Below are 14,057 nucleotides of genomic sequence, written 5' to 3'. Positions count from 1 at the left end.
GCAGAGAGCAGGCGATAGCTCAGCACACACGAGGGATAAGTTACTCTAGATTAATAAACTTCTAAGCTCCTTTTTATGAGCTGAGATATATGAGCTGTTCCTTTTTAAGCAAACACCAGTCTTCTTCAGGCTGCCCTGATGGGCCCCAGGAAGCCCGTTGCTCCCAAGTTCCCATCAACCTCCTGCGGGTCAACACATTTCCATGCTGACCTCAGCAGCCCCAATATTGGTTTCTGAGATGGATAGCACTTTAGCCAAGGCCAGCATGACTCTGGGGCGCACGCAATGCTTTTCTTATTAATGGCGGTGTGGGTCGTACTTGATCCGTATTCCCCGATGGGCACGAGCAACAGGTCTGGGGCCGGCACAATGAGACTCATTAAGGAAGCGGAGGTGGGGTAGCAGCCATTAGCACTACATTAGCCACTTGGGCAGAGTCTCTGGGGCTCTTTAACGCGTGGTGGGCCTGGAAACCATGCAGCTGTACTTACACTCATTCCTCGGTGGCCTACCTCACTAGGTACTGTATTGATTTTGTTTATGTGAGCATGCGTCTGTATGTCTTAGAGTGAGACCCTGCATAACGGCACAACAAGAAATCTCTGCGAGCATGCAAAATTCCACGCGCTCGTTGAGATGTCTTGCCGTTTTGCAGATTTTTGTGGAGGGCAACTCCGCAAATTGCGCCCACACCTCCCTAAAGATCCGTAAATTTTTCATGAAATATTTTTGCATTTCTAGTGATGCTTCTACAAATGAACAATAACTCTTCTTCACTGTAAGTATTTAACCTATCTAATCCCACGTTTCCAGCTATCATTTCTTCCAATTGCACTTTCAATTTGTAAATACCTAAAATCTTTGGTTGTTGGTTCGGTTTGTCTATTCCCTGTGCCCATCTCTCTAATTCTTCCGGAGATACTATTGCGGCACTTTTGGTTCCCGTAGATGTTTCTAAACGTATTTCTTTTGAACAGCTAGGTGTAACTCTTTTCAGGGTTTCATTTATCTGTCCTCTTATCGGCAAATCCATTAATGAAATTACCGAATCTCATTCACCAGCTTCATCCTCAATTATTATATTGTCTTTTCTAGGTTCCTTTATGGGAGTTGCCATAACTGGTGGTTTGGTACAATTCACCTTATCCCCATACAATGGAACAACAGGACCTATAGTCACTGGTATAGTCAATGCTTCAGGGTGTGTATTCAATTGGGTTATTTTCTGTATCAATTCTCTCTATTTTTATTTATTGCTTCTCTTTCTTTTTCCTGGAGTACCCTTTCATTTATTGAATCATATGTAACCCGTGGAACCAAAGGCGTTCCCAAGACGGGGGCACTTGGAGTAGTTCTACTAGGTCCTTCCTGATTAGGTGGAGGATTTTTCATTAGGCTGTCTTCCATAAATTCATCTTCTGATTCCCCACAACCTGTCATTGTTAAATGCTTAGTTTTCTCTGTACACCTGCTCCCCAACTGTTCCTCAGCCATTATTACAGGATACAGTCCCTCCGTAATCATTGCTTGTCTCCATTGTTTCATCTGATTTTCTCATGAATCACACATCTGTTTAGGGAAAAATCCTCTATAACTCCTACTACTTCTAGATCTGGTGCCCTCAAATGACTCGGATTCCCATTCTTCTAATTCCTCATACTGTGTCAATCTAGGTCTGGGTTCTAATTCATTCATTTGCATTCTTAAATTATGAAGGATTCTAGCATTGAACATACCATTTTCTGGAAAAGCTAACCCTTCATCATTTTTAGTATATTCTATCCAATTTTCGAACCACACACAGGTATGATAACCTCTCTCCATCATCATAATAGAGGCAGGTGTCTTTGATGGTGGGATAAGTATTCCCTCTCTAGTCTTCATGGGTTTATCTTTCTTAAAGTAATTTTTGATTTTCTGTGTAAACAACATTTTTCTCTTATCTCTGTACATTTTAGGGGATGATCTTTTTATATATTCGTCTCTTGCAAATCCTACATACCTTCGGTCTGGGCGATTCCCTATTAGTGTTGGATCGTATTTCCACATACAAACTCCACTGTCCAATACTAGTACAGCTTCTATTTTTGACAACCAATTAGATTCTTGTTCACACTCGGGTTTACACCAATCCTAGTACAGCTTCTATTCTTTTTTCCAATCCACAAGTCGTTTAGCCAATACTAGCGCGGTCTTTTGTGACGTCAGTATCACTCTTTACTACTGACCCCTCCTTTACAAATTTGTGTCAGTCACACACCCACTGTTTCATCCAATCCCAGCATGGTTCTCTGTGACATCAGTGCAACTCCGGCACCTAACCCTCCCTTCACAAGGTAACCGGAAAACTTATTTTCTTTCAACTTTGCATTGAATTTCCATTAATAACAATGAAAAAACTTTTGCTACTCTGTCTGTTCAACTAAATCCAAAGAACAGTTTTATTTCTGTTACTGCAAGTAAGGCCTTCCGCTTACTCTTCATACAATGCGAGTAAAACTTCCCGCTTACCCTTCACTCAAGCTCAGGCAAACCTGTTACTTCCTCGGTGTTACCTTTTCTAGGTGATATAACACCAAAGGTTAACTAGCAAACTCTTAGCTATCAATCACTCTCACTCTTACATAGAAATAGTCCCTAATTTAACACCGCCAGCCCTACCTAGCTCCTCAGTGTGATTCCAACAGATGAGTAACCTCACTGCAGTGTGGCTTCCATTTACCACCCGCTATTCACTTCCTGGGAATTTCCAGACAGCATAAAGCAATGCAAACTGGTTTGTTAAAACATAGATCAATAATCTATAATCACCAAACTAGTCAATAATAACCATAGCTCTGCTACCAGAATACTGATCCAGCGGGTTACCAGGCTCAGATACTCAAACACCATATACTCACGTGGGCCCATAAACACGCTGGGCCCGATTCACAGAACTAACTTAAGACAAAATACGAAACTTACTACCATTTTGGTATTCACAGAAGGCACTTACTCATTTTGGTATTCACAGAAGTTAGGAGCCCTAACTTTAGGACTCCTAAATGCCTTCTGTGAATGTACCACCCATTAATGTTTCATCTTTAGGAAACTCCTAATTCTGATTGGACAGCCAAGGGGGGATGATCATCACACCATACCATAAGTTTTAATAATTTTCTTTGGTTCTTTGTTTAATGTTCCCGACCCTTAATTCTTATTACCAAGCTTTATTTCCCACCTATGTTCACGTCTTTATCAAACTAAAGTATACATATGACATTCATTTCTATTCAACATTCAGGATGTCCAGCAGGTTCCCAGGACATGTAACAATGATGGCCTTGGACTGGTTTAAAAAACAACATCAGCTTGTTATTATTGCGTCTGCGTGAAAGTCACGTGTGGCATGGACTTCTGTCTCACTCTGAGGCCCAAATACGAACTTATAAAGAGGTCAAAAAGAAATGTATTATTTTCAAAATAATATGATTTCACTGTATACCACCTATCCCTACTCTACTCCCATTTATTTATAAAAGCTCTTCCTACATTAGCAATTAGTAAATAGCTTGTTTTAGTTTCAGCAAAGCAGATGCTTAGCATGTGAGCCTTCAAGCGGCCATTTTAGAGCGACTGTGCTGGTGCAGAAATTTCCCTCCAAGCCAAAGAACATCATTCGGCGTAGATGCAGGTGATGCATGCGCAGTACAGTTTCCCGCATTAGCAGCCATTTTAAGTTTCACTCAGGTTTCTTCATAGTAAAACACATAAGCAAGCATCATCTTTACTAAAAAATGTGTAGTGTGGTGCATATTAATTTACACAATACTATATTAGTATGATGTCACAGGTTATATGAGAGGATTGCATCCGAGCAAGTTTCTTTTATACGAGTCCTTGCTCCATCAGTACAACGGGTATTGTTTAAACTGTCAGTGACAAATATTGTTTTTATGCTTCAGATTGACATTTCAGGTTAATAAACAAATGCTTAATGTTCTCTCTTAGATTCTCTTAAGACTGCACTCATCATTCTCTTCGTATTCATTGCCCTCATCCTTATCCTCGCACTCTATTGTTGGCTTCAGCATAGGAAGAGAGAAGTAAGTCACTCAGATACTTTCCCATTTCTTTGTTATCATTTTGTCAAAGGGTATGCTTAAATGAAAACTGCAAATGTCATTTACTGTTAATACATTTCAGTGCATTTCATTTGTTTACTTTGTATCGGAAATCAGGCTGACTAGCCGAAGGGCCTGACACAGAATTGGATGTGTTGGAAAGTGCTAAAATATCTGATGCCACACTTTGTCTACGATAAAGTCAATTCAGTCAATGTATTCTCCTTTGTATTCAGTACTTCTTCAAAGAAAATTGGGAAATTTCTGTTACCAGTGTGGGAGCAGAACTCCAAAACTCAAAATCTGTGACAACCCAAATTTCAAAACACCTAAATTTGCCTCATGCAGTTCTGCTTCGGGCTGATCTTATCTTAAACGTCACCCTTCCCAACATCAAACCCATCATTAATTAATTTATAACACTATCCACTTGTAAGAAAACAGTACAGCATTTTCTGTGCGAATGGATCACTGAAATAATATTGAGTCCAAAAATATAGACATACAAAAATATTGAGGATAAAATATCGACTACAAAAATATCGAATTCCTATCTACAAACAGGTAAGTACAAAAATATCGAATCAAAAATATCGTTTAGAAATAATATAGTTAGTCAAAATATCGAATTTTTGTAAATGTCTTATAAGTAATTTAAAATAAATGAAATATTAAAAATAATTAACTATGAAATACTTAAAAATACTTAAATAACCTTAAAATTATAAAATAATTAATTTATGCTAAAAAAATACTATTTTATTTTTTAAATATATATATATATATATATATATATATATATATATATATATATATATATATATATATATATATATATTCACATGATATTAATAAAAAACACAATATTTTTACCATAGGATAGCGGGAGGGTAACATTTGCTATTACCACTCCAGCGAGTGCAACAGTAGGGAAAGCGTTGGATAGGCTGTAGCTCCTGTGTGTTTTTTTACTCTCAACTGAACTCAATAAAGAACTCTAAAAGAACACAAGTAACAAACTAATGTGATTATTGCTGTTAATCTCATCAAAAGTTATCAGTGTCTACAAATCCTAAAGTGGTGCACCTTGACCTTGTTTAAAGTATACAATAGTTCATGTCTTGAACCAACATTGTAACGGTGGGTGTTTTAGAAGTGTGCACACAGATTTTCCCATATATGATAGTGTGGGTTTAAGCTAATATTGTGAGAATATTTGACCAGGTGCTGTTCGGTTGGGAATCCTCCACCGTTGTCTTTTTTCTGAAAGCGTTGGATAGTGTAGGGGTAAAAATTACTATTCCCACTCCAGTGAGTGCAACAGTAGGGAATGTGTTGGATAGCGTAGGGGTAAAAATTACTATTCTCAGTCCAGTGAGTGCAACAGTAGGGAAAGCGTTGGATAGCGTAGGGGTAAAAATTACTATTCCCACTTTAGAGATTGCAACAGTTGGATAGCATAGGGGTAAAAATTACTATTCCCACTCCAGAGAATGCAACAGTAGGGAAAGCGTTGGATAGCGTAGGGTTAAAAATTACTATTCCCACTCTAGTGAGCTTAACAGTAGGGAAAGTAAATATTTAATATATTAATAAAAATAAATTAAATATCAATACCAATCAAAAATTAAATAAAAGTAAATACCAATTTAATATAATATAATATTGAATCAATTAAAAAAATATATATATTAAAAAGAAATAACTACTAATACAAATTATTTACCAATTTAAAATTAATTAATTAACAAATACAATTTAATTACCAATTAATTAAAAATAAATACCAATAAATAAATAAAAATATTTAATAATTACAATTAAGTAACTTCCCACCCTATTCCCCTATAAACCCACAACCCGCTAAGGAAAATAAATTAATAAAATTCACATAGTTATCAATTAATCAATTAATAAAAATTAAATACCAATTAAAAATTAATTAATTACCAATTAAAAATAATTAACAATTTATTCAAAATAAATACCAATATATAAATTAAAATATTTAATTAAATATAATTAAATTACTTCCCACCCTATTCCCCTATAAACCCACAACCCACTATAGAAAACAAATTAATAAGATTCAAATAATTATCAATTAATCAATTAATAAAAATGAATTAATAAATTAAAAATTAATTAATTGGCAATTAAAAATTAATGAACGGAGGAGCTACGATTGCGTCCAAGACGGCCGCGTGAGTCTTGGGCTCCCGAGACCCCCGCCGCCCCGGGCTCAGGCCGTGGGCTTGAATAGCGGCTGTGAAGCGGTACTGGGCGCTTCAATCGGCGTTCCGATCGGCCGTGGGGTGAGGAAGAGTGAGGCCATTGAAGACTGCAGCCTAATAAATTGGAAGCCGGGGCCTCGAGTGAAAGTTAAGCCCCGGCTGTAGTTGATCAACAACGGGGCCAAACCCGGAAGTCTCCGACTCGGCCCCGTGAAAGGATACAGCCTCGCCCCAGGTGCCCCCTGGACTGTTATCTGATGCGGCCTCCCCTGGAGGGGACGGAGAACGGGTGCGGAGCCAGTGGTGGACTTGCGCAGTAGCGCGCTTTGGTTGAGGCAGCCCCTCCCCCTTTTTTTGTGTGATGTGATCATTGCTGCACTGCAACTGGGGGAAAATAGACACACCAAGGACTTGGCTGATTTTAACTTTGGCGCACCGGGACCTGGCGATCCTGGTCCTGATATCTGCTGCAGCCGGCTTGTATAGACTCTCGCCTCTCCCGTGAGACTGGGAGTTGCTGCTGTACTGTGTGAGCCGGCCGGGCAGAATCTTTTGCCCCCCACTAAAATTTGCCGAGGTTGTAATTACATTGAGCGCCTGGAGTTTAATGGTGCCCGTGTCTCCTGTTCTGGCTGCTGCGGCGAGACCCGGTAGGGGGCAATGATTAGGCATGTGGCATAACCTGAATGGTTATTGGTGACACCGCGCATTTTCCTGGACCTCTCTACTGATATTTGTCCGATCAGTTTCGGCTCCCGCAAGACTCGGACTGGCGCCGGCGAGGGCCTGGTCATCCTTGGGTGTGCCGCGCACTGGATTGGGCTCAGGATTGGGTACATTTCCCCAGGATTAGGAAATCGATGAGGACTGAGTGATCGTTGCCATCCTGAGTCATTGAATCATTGGCTACCCAGGTGTGAATACCGTGTGGCTCTCCCGAGATTACGATTTCTGTGGTGGGAGCGTTGTGGATGCTTGGATCACTTTCAGCGGGTTACAGAGTGGCGACAAAACTCGATACGGAAAAACAGCAATCAAAGGTGCCCAGGGGTACTAGGTATACCCAAGCCAAAAAGTTGGACCGTTATACGCAGCCTAGGGGATCGCCATCTGGGTCTGGGAAGTCTCAAGGTGGAGGTGCAGAGATGTCGACCGCCACAGCGGAGCTCACGCTGCAGAACGTGATAGCCGCAATTGAGGGGGTGCGAACCTCACTAGGTAAGAAGATGGAGTCCTTGGATCATAAGCTTGACACAGTCACGATAGAGGTTAACTTAATCCGTGCGGACCTCACCAAAACCAGCGAAAAGGTGAAATCCCTGGACATCAAAACGACCAGTCTTACAGATGATGTGGCCTGGCTGCAGCAAGAGGTCCGTGATTTCAAAACCGCCAGTGATGTCGCCAGTCACAAGTTGGACGAATATGAAGGGAGGGCCCGTAGAAACAATGTGCGTATTATTGGTGTGCCTGAAAAGGCTGAGAGACAGGCCGCTGACCTTTTTGTTGAGGATATCATTCTCAATCATTTGAAGCCCAGAGGCCTTGGACATTTTTTCATGGTGGAAAGAGCACACAGGGTTCCGGGAGGGAGACTGCGCCCTGGGGCCCCACCGAGGCCGATGATCGCGAGGCCGCTTAACTTTAGGGACAGAGACGCTATCCTGCAGGCATCCAGGAATGGAGGTCCTCTCCATATGAAAACTCTGCTCTCAGTTTGTTCCCGGACTTTACGCAGGCAGTACAAAAACAACGGCAAACTTTCATGGGCATCAAGAGGAGACTCCGGGAGAAAATTATTGAAGTATGCCATGATGCATCCTGCCAAGGCTTTCTTCTTTGACATTCCCGAGGTTGCAGCGGACTGGTTGGACATGGTTTATCCTCGGTACGAGCGACAGCGACGGAGCGGAGATGAAGAGGAAGGAACTCAAGAAAAAGAATAAGGACTACTATTGCTGCAGGTGTGGTCGGTATGGGTGGGGGATGGGTGCGTGCTGGTGAGAGTAGTAATTAGCCGATTGGTTAACCTGTTTAGATGGGCCTGATGGTATTGTAGGGGCTGGGCGGGAAATTGGGGGCCGTACTCCTTCTCAGACTTACTCTCCGATAGTTTAGTAGATAGATTATGGGGCGACAGGCACACTGCGAGTTGGGGGCGGATGGACTGCGTGAGCAGGGGTGCAGGGTGGGGGGTGGTGAACGGGGTTTGTTTTGGGGTGAATTTGTTTGTTATCTTTTAGTATTGTTTATTGTAGGCATTGGATTTCAAGGCTTCATTCAGAATTGTAGCATGTTCAAGGTGCAGGAACTGGAGAGGAGACTTACCCATTTCATGTTTTATGATGGAGGGTAGGGGGCTGAAGGTGCTGAGTTGGAATGTGAATGGGTTGGGGGACAAAATTAAACGTAGAGTGGTTCTTCAGTTTCTTAGACGTCATGCCCCGGATGTGGTCCTACTTCAGGAGACGCATTTAGTGGGTAACTCACGCAGGGCAATGCACAGAATGGGGTACTGATTGGTTGCACACACAGGATTCACTTCAGGGTCCATGGGGGTGGGGATTCTGATTAAGAAAAGGCTCCCAATGGTAATTGATTCCGTTACTGAAGATGATATGGGCAGATATATAGGAGTGTCAGGCCGTTGGGAGGGACACATCCTCTCCTTGATGTCAGTGTACGTCCCCCCAGGTATGCAGGCAACCACATTTGTAGATTTAGGGATAGCCCTTCTAGACATCCCGAGGGGTCTTTTGATTTTGGGAGGTGACTTTAATGCGGTGATCTCCGGCACTTTGGACAGATATCCCCCTTGGAGACTGCTTCTTCCGGATCAGCAACAGTTAACCTTCCACTCCGGTGCACGCAGTAGTCTTTCACGTATAGATTATTGTTTAGTGCCGGCGGCTCAGGCATGTTGCATTACCGAGGCTACACACCTAGCTAGAGGCATATCAGATCCTTCGCCAATCGACATCAATTTGGAATCGGGCGGCAGGATTGCCCCCATTAATCCCTGGTACATGCGCAATCCTAAAATCCGTAAGGGCTTGCTAAAGGCGTTAGACATTATTTTCAGGAGAATGTGGGATCAGTATCGTCTCCGCTTTCGCTGTGGGAGGCTTTTAAGGTGGTCATGAGGGGCCAGGCTTTGTCATTAATCGCAGGGGCAAAGAAGGATCGTAATGAAGAAGTGGTGAAAATAGAATCTGAAATCACTAGGATTGAGGCACACTTGGAGCAGGAGGTGACCCGGGCTATCCTACATGTCCTGCATCTCAAGCAACTTAAGTATAAAGCGTTAGTCACCGATAATGCCAGAGCCTTAAGTAGAGAGCAGCAGGGCCGGCTATACGATGTTGGGGATAAGGCCAGGAAGCTTATCGCATGGTCGGATAAGAAAGGCAGGGCTGATCGGGTGGTTCCGGAACTGGAGACGGCAGAGGGAGCGAGAATAACAGACCCCCGGTGTATAGTGGACAACTTTGCAGACCATTTTCGTACAGTGTACACCTCGGTCGCGGGGAGGCCAGATGAGGACTTTTGCATGCTATTGCGAGATATTCAACTCCCGGGCCTGACTAAGGATGATCGTGACTTTATGGACAGTGCCCTCACTGCTGATGAAGTGGCCCTGGCAGTGCGCTCCTTGAACTCTGGTAAGGCGATATTCCCTAACGGACTCCCGATTGAGTTATATAAGCTTAGACCCAATAGGATTGCGCCTTATCTTAGAGATATGTTGTAGCAGCGCGAAAACAGGGGGTATTGCCATATGATCAGAGAGTGGCGTCTATAGTAGTTATTCATTAGGAAGGGAAGCCAAGGACTGAGTGTGCCTCTTATAGGCCTATTTCTTTATTAAACGTGAAACCCAAGATTCTTGCTAAATTATTGTCTAATAGGCTTGTCAAGGTTATCAGTGGTCTGATACACGCTGATCAATCTGGTTTTATTCCTCATAGAAATATGGCATTGAATCTTCGTAGGTTACACGGAGTGTTGGACAGAGCTCATACCCTGAGTGAACCGGCTATAATAGCGTCGCTTGACGCGACGATGGCCTTTGATACAATAGAATGGCCTTATTTATGGGCGGTTTTGGCTAAGTTTTGATTTGGACCGGAGTTCATTAGTTGGGTAAGACTGTTATATACTGAACCTCTTACGCAAGTGGTAGTCAATAACCGAGTTTCTGCAACATTTTGTTTGGGAAGAGGCACCCGACAGGAGTGTCTACTCTCCCCCCTTTTATTCTCGCTGGCACTTGAGCCTTTGGCAGCCTGGATCCGCTGGGAACCTTCCATTCGGTGTATTCGATGGTCCCCTCAGATAGAGGTCCGGATCTCTCTATATGCAGATGACATTTTGATCTATTTAACATCACCCAGAAAGTCCTTAATTGTCGTCTGTGATGTTTTGGCTTCCTACGGTAGGAACTCGGGGCTCACTATAAATTGGAGGAAGTCCTATTTGTATGTTCTGAGCGGTGACACCCCGATTCCCCCACGAAATTGCTACTGATGGATTTTAGTATCTGGGGATTTTTATTTCACTGGATCCCAAACTTCGATACGAGAGGAACCTTCTTCCCCTTTAGTTAGATTAAAAAGTGATGGGAGGGTAGACCACGTATCGCTTTGGCTAAATTGATGTTACCATGGTATGACTGTGGCATCGCCCTTCCGGACATCAGGAGATATTATTGGGCTTCTCAATTGGCGGCTATAAACCGGAGTATGTATGGGCCTGGTTCAGACCCTGGATACGCAATGGATAGGTGGCTGCTCCCGGGTGGTAATTACAATAGAGCTTTATATACCAAGTCGTCAGGAAAAAGTTTGACAGGACTGACCAGTGTGGCACGACGCCACCAGCTCTTTGGGGTGGAAAGGCCGCCTCACGCTGGCCACTCCACTATTTGATTCGGGAAGACTGGGCAAGCTTTGGAACACGAAGGGTTTTGATAAGTGGGATCTAATAGGGATTGCTAGGATTGGCGATATTTGGGTCAAGGATAGGATTAAGACATTGCTGAACTACAAACCGAGTTTGAGTTGAATGGGGCAGAATATTTCCGCTATGCGCCGGTCCGACATGCGCTGCGATCGGCGGTACCGGGGGAGGAGGACATATCTGAGGCCTCGCCATTGGAGGATAGAATATTGGACGGGCATTTGCCGGAGAAAACTATTTTCCTCATTTATAGGAAGTTGATCAACCACAGAGCAGATCTCCGGTTAGAGTTGAGAGATAAATGGATGAGGGACGGTATTGAAGTAGATAACGAGGATTGGCAATCGGCTGTGTCCTCCCCGAAGGAGGTTGCGATTCCAGCACGTTTGCGACTAGCCCAGTTGAAAATACTACATAGGGTGTATGTCACAGGTCCACGTTTGGTCCGAATGGGGCTATCTGAAGATGGTTTGTTCAGGCGAGGATGTGAGCAGGTGGGCACGTTCCTCCATATCCTCTGGGAATGTCACCATATGGTGGATTATTGGAGCTTGATACATGATGTTATGCAAGTGGTATTGGGGGTAACGGTGCCTCAGAGGCGAGGAGATGCCTCCTTAATATTTGGGAACTTACAGATCTGAACACAGCGCAGAGCAGGTGGGCCACCCTAGGGGCAATGATAGCAAAACGTAATATAGCGCAGCAGTGGGGATCCAGGAGGCCACCCAAGCTTGAGGAGGGGAGGGAAAGCATGGACTGGTGTATGTTCCGGGAGAAGACCGTCTATTTGGCCAGAGGACGACCTCATAAATGGACGACTGTTTGGGGACTATGGAATGGATATAGGGGGGAGATTTGCGTACCCCCAGTTAACTCAATGCCGGACATACTTGCATCCCCGTGACCCTTGTATGTAAAAGTATTTTGCCCCCCCCCTTCTTTTTATTTTCCCCAAAGTATTATTGAAATGTGTAATGATGTATGGGAATGTTTAATCTCTGTTCTGTGCACTTATTGAAATGCCTTGTATTATTAAAAAGAAATATAAAAAATAAAAAAAATTAATTAACAATTTATAAAAAAAAATACCAATAAAAAAAGTAAAATATTTAATTAATTACAATTAAATTACTTCCCACCCTATCCTCTATAAACCCACAACCCGCTACATAACTAAAACGCAAAATTAAATTAAAAATAAATAATTATTTAAAAAAATTAATATTTTATTTAATATAATTAAATTACTTACCACCCTATTCCCCTATAAACCCACAACCCGCTACAGAATTAAATCACGCAAAAATTAAATAACATAAAATTCATTACTTAAAATAAATTACAAAATTCGATATATTTTAAGAACCTATATTATATACTTCGATATTTTGACTTTCTATATTTATAAAAATCGATATGACATTACGTACCTTAAATTCGATATTTTTGCTGACTATATTCTGTCCATTTGATATTTTGTCCATTCTATATTTTGAAGTCGATATTTATGTAATTCGATATGTTTTACTCGATATTTTGTCTGTATACCGTCCAAAATAATATGAAACATCCCAAAAATGAGTCTTTACGCAAACAAGTAAGCTAAGCCTAGCAACGTTGCTACTCCAGAAGGATTTTGAAACATGTTGCAGTTTATGAACACTCGAAAGTTCATTCACAATACATGCACACCAGGAGCATTCTTCAATCAAATACATCATCTTGTCTTCGCTCTACGGAACCTGTGGGGAGAGAAGATGCGCAAGGCAATGAGATGGGAGTGGGAAGAGCAGAGTGAATGAGCACCATCAGAACAACATCCATGTTGACTAATATGGTGTTTTGTGAAAATGTGGCACGATTAAATTACCACATTAAACTCTTGTGTAAGCATATTAAACTTATTTCAGCTTCAATATTATTAATTCAGTATTTGTGTATTGGATCCATCATAAAAATCATTATTTATCCTCAATATTTATTGATCAAAATGTAAAGGGCTCCACTTGATTTAGTAAGGTAAACTTGCAGTGGTAACTTGCACTGGAAATTACAAATACCGGGGGCATCATTTCAGGATGCGATTTTCCCATCACATTTTAGGCAGATCATTGATTGTTACATGACAAATGAGTAATTACCATAAAAACTGGGAAAACCACACAGGATCCCATTGTAATGGACAATTTTGGTCTGAATATTTATATTAAGATTTTAGATAGCGAAATGTCTGGGGAGGGGGTTGGAGGTTGCAGGGTAATACTGGAAATTTAATGTTACACCATTCCTTGTAATTTTTTATTTGGCCAGAAACTGTTTTCTGGTCGAATCAGGGATTGCACACAAATTGAATGAAACCCAAAGAGAATTAGAATTTGGTAGTCATGCTGCCACATCACAGGGTTGTCAAGTTTAAAATTCTCCACCATATAGGCAGATATTTCACCTCTGAAATGGCTTGCGAGAACATGGCGGGAGTCATTTGGTGAAACGTTGTTTAGTGGCTGCTGTTGCTCTTTGTTACGCCATGGTGGATCTGTCATTCTGCATATTGTTGCTCCAATTAGACCCCAAAGTAAGGTCCAACTTTAGAAATAGAATAACTAATGTCCACATATGTTGGGGACAATCTAGTGTTTCTCCTGTCTGAGACCACTGTGGTTTACGTGGCGGTCTCTGAATAGTGCCAAAAAGTTACCCAGCATAAATCAGTTGTTCTTAAAGGTGATAAGTTCAATGCCAATTTAAGTACAGATTG

At 41.9% G+C, this 14,057-nt stretch overlaps 1 protein-coding gene across 1 annotated transcript in view; it reads left to right on the top strand.

Annotated features, from left to right (window-relative positions):
- Positions 1-14,057, top strand: part of LOC147728473 (uncharacterized) — a 508,290-nt gene that overhangs the window by 238,336 nt on the left and 255,897 nt on the right. Inside the window, exon 4 of the mRNA XM_086962242.1 lies at positions 3,991-4,085. Coding sequence (XP_086818368.1) covers positions 3,991-4,085 — 95 coding nt within the window. The remainder of the gene's footprint in view (positions 1-3,990; positions 4,086-14,057) is intronic.

This window comes from Lissotriton vulgaris, chromosome 3_1 (genome assembly GCF_964263255.1).
Source record: "Lissotriton vulgaris chromosome 3_1, aLisVul1.2, whole genome shotgun sequence".
Classification (NCBI taxonomy): Eukaryota; Metazoa; Chordata; class Amphibia; order Caudata; family Salamandridae; genus Lissotriton; species Lissotriton vulgaris.
The sequence above is the reverse complement of the archived record's forward strand: the minus strand, read 5'-3'. Positions and strand labels throughout refer to the sequence as shown.